Here is a 10,793-nt window from a genome sequence, read left to right as displayed (position 1 = left end):
CCCACTAGCCGTGGGGAAGGAGACGCCAGACAACAGTCGCCAGAACCCCGAAGCTGAACAGAAGCAAAGGGACAGAATTCTAACCGCCGCCCGAAACCATTGGGCTGGGCTCCCTCCTCCAGGTCCCCTGATCAATCAAAGGCGAAGAAGCAAGCCTCGGGACCAATCAGAAGTGGAAGCGGTGGAGCAATGCCCGTCTCCTTAAAGCGCCCTCGCGCCTGATTGGATGTGTCCAGGCTAAGCCACTTAGGAGTGGGGCCAGCTGATCGACGGTGCAATGGCAGCGGGGCCGGGGGAAGAAGGGAGGCAGTCGGCCAGCCACAGATTGGTACGGTGTGTCAGCACCAAAGCCCTGCCTAGTCAGAAAGCCCGCTGGCCGGGTTCTAACCCCGGGCCAGTTAATGGTGGGGCAGCGTAATGGGTCATTCTCTTTACGGTGTGGTGGGGGCTGGTACATGAAGTACGCAGTTAATCCTGACTCAGCAGACAGCTGGGGCGTCATCGTGTATTTGAAGCGCGAGCATCTAGGCCAATGAGGGGGGTCAAGGCACTGCCCTCTCTTGTGTCTTCTCTGTCCCCGCATACTTCCGGGTGAGGCAGGGTGCGTTCTGCAGCCAATTAATGGTGGTGCAAGGCAAGAGGCGGGAAAGGGGAGCTGCCCACTGGCACCCAAAGCCTGATGGCCTCCTATCCAATCCCAGTCACTTCTCCACAGATTGTAAGGGGTTGAGAGAAAGGTGAAAGGGTTTGCAACGAGGACTACACAGGATGGAAAGATAGAAACAAGAAAGCAGTGGTATCCCTGAGCACTTTCAGAGGGAGCCTCCAAAGCTATGCAGGTGAAGGAGGTTCAGGCCCCAGTCTCTTCATAAAGAGGGGGGGACAGAGCAATCTGCGCAGCCAGAAAGCATTGAGGACCGGCTGGTGGATGAGCTCTCAGCCTTAGAGGCCTGAAGCCTAAGTCCGCGGACCAATCAGATTTAAGGCCCTGTCCCTCCACAGCGCCAGCCAGGTGGGCGCGAGCTCGGCTCCGCAGCCAATCAGCGGAGGTCGCGAGGCAGAGTTGGGGACCCGGGGGCCGGGAGGGGGAGGGGCAGGGGGTGGTGCGGAGTGGAGCTGTCCTAGGTGCCTCCCAGGCTGTTGTGATCCCTCAGCCGGCGGGAGCCAGGAAAGAGGGTGTGGCCAGCACTGCGGCCAATCAGCGTCTGCCTCGGGATCCAGGGCGACCAGCGAGCTGTGCACGCGGCCCGGCCTCGAGCTCCGAGCCTCGCGCCGCTCCACTTTCTAACGGCTACTCGGGCTTGTGCCGCCCGGAGTGTATGTGAGGCGGAGTGAGGAGAGGAACAGGGCCTGAGTCGGTGAGTGCCATGGATTTTCTTTCTTTTCTTCGGGCTTGGGCCTGGCCCAGGCAAAGCTGAGGTATGGGGGCTTGAGTGGTCGCCCTGAGGATGAGGATCGGGAAGTGGGGGTGAGGGCGTTAGGCTTTGGGGACTCCCTCTGCCCTGGAGAGGCTGGAAGTGGGGCCTCCTGGGCACCGTTGGGCCCGGCTGGGCAGAGACCAGGCCGGCATGTCCCCGGGCCCTGAGACAGCCTGATTTGGAAGTGTGTTGTGGGGCAGGTGGAGGCCTTGGAGCTCTGTGTGGGGTCATTGGCCATGAGGTATGGCCTCTGATCTATGAGAGGTTGTCCGGGGTCTCTGGACTGAGACTGGATCTGGTGACTGGAGAGGTCTGTGACTCTCCAGAGGTTCTTGGGAGTCTTTGACCAAGAAATGAAACTAGTGAGAACTTGAGAGGTTTTCTGGAGTCTTTGGATCCAGCCTGGGCTGAGAGTGAGTGTTGATGAAGTCGAAAGCCCAATGGGAAGTTGTCAAGAGTCATTGCATCCTGGCTGTGATGGGAACATGTGGCTGCAAGACTTTTGGGGGACTCTAGCTTCTGGGTTGGGGTGCTTGTGTAAGATTTTCCAGGACTGGGTCCAGGCTGGACAACGTGGCCAGGAGATTAGGGCCGTGGTCTTCTGGAGGTTCCGGGGTGGGGAGGGTGTCTCTGAATCCCAGCAGGTTGTTTGCCCTCCATGAAGTATTATTGTTTTGTGGTGGCTCTAGATAGAACCAGGATTGAGTCGTGTCTTGGGCCTTTTAGTCCCTGTTCCCATTCTTCCGCAACCTGTTTCTGGTCATTCCCAGAAGACATCAGGTTCTAAGCATGGGGCAGCTGCTTGGAGAAGATGGACGTTGTACTGGAGCATAGGAGGTGTGTGAGATATCCTGCTCTTTAGGAAATCACCCAGGTTGTCTTTACTGAAGATCTTTTTATACTTATGAGGCAGGATGTTGATATCTAATTTCACTCCGCTGTTCAAGCTCTACCTGGTACTAAAGCTTTCAGGGTACTTTCATGTACACCCAGAGTTCTTAAACCAAGGGTGGAGGTGCATGGGGGGAGTCTATGAGTGGATTACAGGGTCTATGAGCTCCTGGGAATAATCCAAAAAACTGTATGTGTGTTGGCAGGGGGGGCGGTAAAAGCAGCCACAAGGATGAGGAGTGAAGCCTGTGCAAGGGTGAGTTTCAGAGCAGTCTGTGACTCTCTTGTCATTCACATGCAAAATGGTATGAGAATCTACAATTTTCTGATGTAAAGAGTTGATTCCACGACTTACAATTTTAAAAAGCATAGTGACCCCCTGAGAGGTTAAGAACCACTACAATAAAGCAGGCTCCCATATTATTTATGGGGCTTAGGCAAGACTAGAAATGGAGATTTCCCCTCTTATCCCCACATCTGGTGTTGGCGCATACTTCAAGGTGTCTCACATACTAGCCTGCATGTCCAAGTTCCGTCTACGTGCCCCTCCCACCCAATCGGCCACACAATTACATCAATCACATAGCCCACTCGGAAGAGTATAGACCTGGGTCTGAGGCCAATGTAAACCCAGGAAGTGGGCTATTTGGGCCAGGAGGTCCAGGGTTCCGAGTTCCCAGAGCATGGTCTAGAATTGGGGGGCACAGGTTCCAGGGGGGTACTTCCTAGATACCCTTGGACTCCTCAGCCCATGGGGAGGGACACAACTAGAGGTCAGAGTGGGGCCCTCTGTCTGGATTTGAGGCAATATGGATATTCAATACTGGTCTTGAAAATAGTCTCTATGAGGAAGTTGAGGGTCTCAGAAGAGTTAACCCCGTTAGTGCTGAAGAAAAAGGCAGTCCACTGTGAGGATGCAGTGGAACCTAAGTTGTTTTTACTTCTCATCTGGTTGTTTTGCCACTTAATCCACAAAAGGTGTGCTGTGATAGGGTCTCTATGACCTAGATTCAGCTCACCTGCCTATTACTATATCCAGATCTTGGGCTATGTAGAACATAGATTTAAGGGAAGAAAGAAACTCATTCATTCTGTGGTGTCTCTCCTCTGGTATGTGTTGGATGTACTTAACTAAAAAGATTTATGTAAGGTTTGGATAATTGGTTTTAATCTATATAAAATGATGCAGGGAGTTTAACCACCTTAATTTGCCGAAAGTGATGTGTTCCTGGGAAGAGTGGAAAGTTCATAGAACTTTTCTGAATTGAATCTTGTTTAACCTGGCTTTTGGAGGTAACCAATACCTCAATACGTGAGACCAAGGGAGAATATTTTCATAAAACAAATAATCATCCCTCTAATTGGCATATTCTGATGGTTTAGTTTTAATTATAATATTTGAAGAGACTCTATACTTGTATTGCTGTGTTGACATTTTTACAGCAAGCTGGGTTGTGCCTGAAGGTCAAGTCTATCAGTAAGAATAAAAGATATCAGATTTCAAACTTTATTTAGTAATATGAATATTAGAAAGGACTGAGAGGCAAAAATCATATCTCCTTTTCCCACATTCTTTTCTTCCAATTATATCCTACCTAACCTCTCCCACCTACGGTACCCTCTCCCAGGATGCAGGCTTGTGTCCTCATGACCTGTGGTTTCCTGGCTCCACCCCAGAGAGACAACTGCAGGAGATCCCTACTGAGTCAGCCTGGGAAGTGGAAGGTGGGCAAGGTTTCTGAGGCTGGGGAGGAGAGTCCTTTCAAGAAGAGAAACACAACACTTTCCTGGTGGTCCAGTGGTTAGGACTCCGGGCTTCCAATGCAGGGGGCACGGGTTCGATCCCTGGTCAGGGAAGTTTTGCATGCCATGCAGCCAAAGAGAGAGAGAGAGAGAGAGAGAGAGAGAGAGAAAGAGTCAGCAGTGTCCCTACCTTTCCAAGTCAAAGTGCTATTTGCTTCTGCTTCTGCTATCACTGCTCAGTGCAAGGTGGTTTGGACTGTGCAGTCAAGAATGTCAAGAATGTAGGAAGGAAGAAGGGCTGCGGTGTAGAAGGCCCTAGAGATACCTCTAAGGAGGCAGTCTCTAAAGGGATATCCTTAGAAGGGGGTAGACACCAAGTGGGAGGAAAGATGGGGTTTCCCAATCTTGGGGGCTTTTGTTCACTGAATGGAGAGTCCCCTTGCCCCTTGCCCTCACTTTTAGGTTTCCTGAGAGCCCGTTGGCACTCCCTGTCAACTGCATAAGAGGATGCTGCCCTTTGAGCACAGCCTCCAACTCTTTTGAACATCAGTGGGCAACCACCGGTAGGGGAGCCGAGTCATGGGCACATGATGTAGGCCTGGGAGGTGAGGGGACTCTACTCCACTGGGTGATGATGTAATCTTCCAGACCCCTATACCTACACTTGGGGTTTCTCCTTCATGGCTTTCCTCACTTATCCCATATCCTCAGGGAGTATTTCTGTATTGGAGGAAGGATGTTTCCCTCTGTATACCTACATGTCAGGGATTGGTGCATTTCTGTGTCCAAATCAAGCGTCTTTTATATGGGTATCTAATGAGTCCCTGGGTGTGGTGGTGTGAGGAGTTAGAAAGCTCAGAAATGGAAAATATTTAACGACCAGAGTAGCAAATGAATACAGCTTGCCCATTTGCATTTTCCCTTTCACTCTGACTCATCTTCCCCTCTCCCCACACTATTATTGCCCCTCCACTAGCCCCACCCATTGGCACACCCTGTCTGATCTAGGAGGGATTAACATCCGTTTGCACCCAAGCTAGAATGAGAGATAGAGGGAAGGCATATTAGGTCTGGAGAGAGAGTAGAAGGATGGTCTGAACATTCGGGGGTCCTGGAGCCAAAAGGTGAAACAGGAGTTTTAGAGACATAATATTTGAGTCTAGGAGGGGACCAGAATCTAAGAGAGAAGCCGAGGGGGAACCAGACTGTGTCTTGTCACCAGAGCAGCCCACCAGTGCCTGACTCGTTAACCTTCCAGTTATTTATTAGGCACATATCATAAGCGATTTAGCAGCACTTGTTCTGTGAATGAAAATTCTATCACAGGACGAGGAATAATGAAATAGTAAGAAACAGAGAAAGAACTTTGAGTCTCTCAGGGCTCATCTTTTCCCCAGGTTAAGGAGTGCTAAAGTGTGAAAAGAGGGGAAATCTCTGAGGAACTTCACCCCCTGGGCAGGAAGTCAAAGAAACCTCGGAGTCCTGATTTCAGAGAAATGTCATTTGTCATCAACCCAAGAAAAGGAGTTTTTCTCTTCGAAGACCACCACAGGCCCTTCCTGGGGTTGCCCCCATCAGAGCCTGATGGGAGGATCTGAGTCACTCACACACCCAGTCCCCAGTGATGTCCCAGATGACAGGGGTCATTCCCACAGAGCAGTTGAGGCTTCCTAGTACCAAGTCAGAGAGAGGGAGGAGGAGGCATGCTTTTGGCCCTCCTTCACTCTCTCCTTAGAATGCAGATGTTTCAGTCCTTTTTACTTTTGAGGTAGTAGAAAGAGCTTCCAGCTGCTAGAGATCTACTGACACCTCTAAGAAACAGAACTAATACTATTTGAATGATGCTATGTACCGAGAAACCACTTTCACATACATCATGTCATTTCATCTTCACCCCACCTCCAAATGAGGTAAGCAGAGGTTATCCCTATTTCATGGATGAGTTAACTAAGGCTCAGAGAGGTGACTTGCCCAAGGTGACTCAACTAGTAAATGGCAGAGATGAGACTCAAACGCAGGTCTGATTATCCCAAAGTTCTTATTGCTTTAGATACACTTCTTTGACTAGGGGTTCACAAATGAAATGAGACAGGAGGTTAGGAGGCAGAATGCCAGGGCTCTGGAGGGGAGAGTGGTCTCTCCTGGAGGAGTGAAGCACAGCCAGGGGTATAAAACCACACCCCTTGGAGGACTGTGGCAGACTGATACTTGGGACACCCAATGGATGACTGTGAGGTCAGGGGCGGGGCTAGCTCCAGGGTGGGGGTGCCCAGGAGCCCCAACAGCAGTTCAGAGCATGCGGTGTCCAGGAGGAAGCTACAACCGGTGAGTGGCTGCTTCTCCCCAGCTGAGACTTTCCTCCCACTACACCCCTCTTTCTGTCCACTTCCTGCCAGCCTGTAGCCCTCTCCGTGAAGTGTCCAACTAGTAATCCCCCCTCCTATGGGGTCCGTACTCATGGTGAGCCCACACCTAGGAATATGCCTGCTGGGCACTGCAACACTTAGGTGCGTCTCTTTATATCTGGGTTCCCAGTTTTCTTAAAAGCCAATGTGGTGGTTTTGATGTGTGATAAATTTCTGCCTTGTTCGGTTCTGTCCTTCTGTTCTTCACTTTTGGCTTATGAAAAACAAAATTGAACCGTCTCCTTATCCTAATCTTGAGAGGAAATAGCCTCTCCCTCTATAGTTCCCATTTCCCTTTCTCTGGCTTCCTCAAGGGTCAAAGCCTTCTCCAAAGTCTCTCCATCTTCAGATGAGGAGCCTTCTCTCCTGTGGCTTCTGACCTGCTCTCTTATCTCACTGCATGGGAGCCTTTGGTCTCTTCCAGTTCCTTCTCTGAGGGTGGGTTCTAGAAGTTTCGTCCTCAGGGAGATGATTGATTGATGCCTTAGAGCCTGCCCTCCTGCAGTTACGACCCCTGTCTTGCTGCCCTTTCTTCCTCTCGGGACCCTCAGCTCCACATGATGGGCTTGCAGGGGGAGGACACACTAGCTTTCTAACCTCACCCATGAAGCTGTGTCTTGCTCCATCCCTAACTTCCAGGGCTGACTGGGTTTTGTGGTGATCTTCTTGTCTGGAATGAGGAGAGCCTGACCTACTCCGAGGTCTTTCCCTGCAGAGGAGCTTGGAGAAGCAGAAGTATCAGTGTTTGCTATCCTTTAAGTCAGACATTGCCAACTGGCAGGACCCATCTATACTAGCCTTAAATCCACTACTTGAGATAGTTCTTAGCTGTCTTGTCCTTGCTCTTTAAGTCCTGAATTTGGTCTAATTTCCATTCTCCCACCACCCCACCTCCACCCCTGGCCCCTGCTATGATTCTAGATAAGCTCAGGTCCTCTCTCGGGTCAGGTTATCTGTTCCATGCAGGACAGAGAGCTCTGATTCAGAACCAGCAATTCACTCTTTCTCCCCTCACCTCCACAGGCTTGAGAATATGCTGTTCCTGCCTCCCCTTTTCACCATGGACCCCACAGTGTGGCCCTTCTCTCAGAACCTCTGAGATTGGTACCCAGGCAAGGCACAATGCCCACGTCCCCAACAAGACTGCCTAGTCCCTATGGCTCTGATCGGCTGGTACGGCTAGCAGCCAGGCTCCGGCCAGCACTATGTGATACCCTGATCACAGTGGGGAGCCAGGAGTTCCCTGCCCACAGCCTGGTGCTGGCAGGTGTGAGCCAGCAACTGGGTCGCAGGGGTTGCTGGGCTCTGGTGAAAGGCATCAGCCCTTCCACCTTTGCCCAACTTCTGCACTTTGTTTATGGGGAGAGCCTAGAGCTGCAACCTGGGGAACTGGGGCCCCTTGAGGAGGCAGCCAGAGAGTTAGGGGTGCAGTCCCTGGAAGAGGCATGCATGAGGGCTCGAAGAGATACGGCCAGAAAAGAGCTGGGTCCAGGGCTGAAGGAACAACAGGAGGAGCCAGAGAAACCCACAAGGGATTCTATGAGAGGAGTGCGGGGCTTTGGAGAGAAGCAGAGACCACAGAAGTTTGTTAGAGCTGGTGGGAAAGAACAGGAGACGTTGCACAGGCACAGGCCACCAAGAGAGAGCCCTGAGATGGCAGAGGCAACTCTGGAGGAGCAAGGGGAGCAGATGAGACCAGAGGAGAAACTCAACCAATCCCCTGTTGGCCGCGGAGGAGTAGATGGGAAGCAAGAAGTGATCATGTGGGTGAGGGACAGTCCAGGGGGCTCTGAGGAAAGTCTGCGGGAGTTCCCTGGCCCCCTTCCCCCACCAGGTTCCCTCCAAACCGGCATCACCCCTAGGCCCTGGTGGGCTGAGGCCCCTTGGTTGGGGGAGGGCCAGCCTGCCCTGTGGAGCATCCTGCTGTTGCCGCCCAGATATGGCACTCCCTTCTCCCATAGCACCCCCATGACTGCAGCCCAGCAGGAGGTCTGGCCTCGGGACCAGAGGTGAGTTGAAGGGCCTATGGAAGACCTCCGGCTGGGAGGGAGTGGCTTAGGAGAGGCAGCAGTGAAGGGTGGAAGGGCACCACATCTCTTATCTCTACTATACATTTCCTGAGCTGGGGAAAGGACAAGAAGCTCCCACCACAGGGAAACCCAAAGCCCAGCCCCTGAGGACTCATGACACCTCCCTCTCCAGAAAGGAATTGGCCAGGATCCCAGGTGTAGCCGAAGCTGTAACTCTTCCCCATCCCACTCCCAGGATCCCACTGTCCCTGAGCCTCCACAAAGGCCTCTGGAGCCAGAACCAGTTGGCCTCCTGCAGCCCCACCCCAGGTAAGCCCCTCATTGCCCTGCATGCACCCTGTAACATGTTCTCTCAGCTGGGGCTGAGGCTGGGGCTCCAAGAGTCCAGCCTGAGCAGAGCCCCTACTTCACTCTGCTCCCTTCAGGTTCCCTCCCCCAGGGCCCCACACAGCTCAGCCCTGGGGAGATGGAAGAGTCTGATCAGAGGCACACAGGTGAGTAGGGTGAGGGCACTTTTGCCTCAGCCCCACTGTAGCCCCTGATGTCTTGCCTGAGTGTTCCAGTGATCCGGCTCTGGGGTTCCCAGCCCTGCCCTCCTTTGCCTTTTGTCGCCACAGGTGAACTTGCAACCTGTGTGGGTCATGTGGGCACAGCAAGCCACCCATCTCACCAACACCCTCCCCCACCCCCTCCTGCTCGGTCTCGGCCCTATTCTTGTTCTGTCTGTGGAAAGAGGTTTTCACTCAAACATCAGATGGAGACGCACTACCGTGTCCACACAGGTATGGGCACCCTGCCCTGTGTGAATTGTCTACCTCCTTCCAAACTCCAGTGGGCCCGCTCCTAAGTCCCTCTCTGAGTGTCTGGCTCCCCCACAACGACCTTGCCCAATTGCCCCAATCTACCCCAGGCCAGCCTTCGCTCCTTTCCTCTTTCCTTCATGGGTCTTCCCCTCCACTTGCCCTAGGAGAGAAGCCCTTCTCCTGTAGCCTCTGTCCCCAGCGCTCCCGGGACTTCTCAGCCATGACCAAGCACCTGCGGACGCATGGGGCCGCACCCTACCGCTGCCCTCTGTGCCAGGCCGGCTGCCCCAGCCTGGCTTCCATGCAGACGCACATGCGCGGCCACTCGCCCAGCCAGCTCCCGCCGGGATGGACCATTCGCTCCACCTTCCTCTACTCCTCCTCCTCCTCCTCGAGGCCATCTCGGGCCTCGACCTCTCCTTGCAGGCCCCCTTCCTCAACCACCTGACAGGGTGTCAGTAGCTTCTTTGGCTTCAGCCAAGCGTACAGAATGAAAGATGGGCCGGCGGGCCTGCTAGGCTTCTGACCTCGCACCGCGGCTACGGCCGCCTAGCAAACTCTGCTCCAAGAAGCGTCGCAGCAAGGGCGCCAAGAGCCCTCTCCCAGATGACCGCGGGCCACAGAAACCTGGGCCAGCGAGCCCGTGTGGGGTGAGGGCAGTGAAGTGTGCACGAGTGAAGGTTAACTGTGCGGGGACTAGCGGTTCATCACCAAAATAAAGAGTTTCCTGTGCCCTCCTCTCGGGACCAGAAAGCCGAGTCCGGACTTTAGCCTGCGGGCGGGGGACAGCCTTGCCCCTAGTCCTGTAGCGGCCCCTGGTGGTTCATCGCGGCGGCCACCTCCTCCGTCTCCCGGGGCTCCCTCTCCTCCCCCAGAGGCAGAGGGCCGCGAGGACTCGGCGTCCAGGCCGACTTAGCAGCAAGCCCTGTGTGGGGAGGCTGTCAGAACCCAAGTTACCCGTCCCTTCCACAGCAAGCAACTGCGCGCGGAGTCTGAGTCTGGGCCTCCAGCCGGGGGCTCGAGAGGAACGCGTGCTCCGCCCTGCTTTCGGCCACCCTCCTCCTTTCCTAGCACAAGAGCCGAAAGGCCGCAGCCTCTCCAGCATCCTCCCTCCAGGCTGTACGAAACGGCTGCCGGGTTTAGCTCCGAACTGAGACTAATCTTTTGCCGCCGCCCCTTACCCAGCCCACGCCTCCTGCAGTACCGAACTTCATTTTCCAGTGTCTCTGGTGTTCCCAGGGTCCGAGGCCCACCGCACTCTGGGAGTGGTAGTTCACACGGGCCGCTGGCCTCGACAAGAACAATGGGAGGAGTCTGGGTCAAGAACCACATCTCCCGGTGGCCCCGGAGATCGCTTTCTGGGTCGGGTCAGGACCCCATGGTCCCAGCTCTCGCGGCCCTAGCTCGCCAGGAAGGAGCGAGGCGCTCGAACTACATTTCCCAGAGGGCCCTGCGCCTCATCCTCTCCCGCCGCGACGCGGGAGTCTATGCTCTTCAGATGCG

General features: G+C 54.0%; 1 protein-coding gene across 3 annotated transcripts; it reads left to right on the top strand.

Moving 5' to 3' along the window:
• The first annotated feature begins 290 nt into the window (after positions 1-290).
• Positions 291-10,778, top strand: ZBTB32 (zinc finger and BTB domain containing 32). Of its 3 annotated transcripts, none has more exons than XM_060288819.1 (5): positions 291-328; positions 8,660-8,796; positions 8,913-8,981; positions 9,105-9,269; positions 9,455-10,778. In XM_060288819.1, the coding sequence occupies exons 3-5, from the start codon at positions 8,954-8,956 to the stop codon at positions 9,736-9,738; spliced, it is 477 nt and encodes a 158-aa protein (XP_060144802.1). In that variant the 5' UTR covers positions 291-328; positions 8,660-8,796; positions 8,913-8,953; the 3' UTR covers positions 9,739-10,778. The 3 variants fall into 3 exon arrangements, with proteins under 3 accessions (XP_060144802.1, XP_030730558.1, XP_030730556.1); XM_030874698.2 differs by lacking the exon at positions 291-328 and adding an exon at positions 7,390-8,466 and having other exon boundaries at positions 8,723-8,796; XM_030874696.2 differs by lacking the exon at positions 291-328 and adding an exon at positions 7,390-8,466.
• Positions 10,779-10,793: the final 15 nt, after the last annotated feature.

This window comes from Globicephala melas, chromosome 19 (genome assembly GCF_963455315.2).
Source record: "Globicephala melas chromosome 19, mGloMel1.2, whole genome shotgun sequence".
Taxonomy (NCBI): Eukaryota; Metazoa; Chordata; class Mammalia; order Artiodactyla; family Delphinidae; genus Globicephala; species Globicephala melas.
The sequence above is the reverse complement of the archived record's forward strand: the minus strand, read 5'-3'. Positions and strand labels throughout refer to the sequence as shown.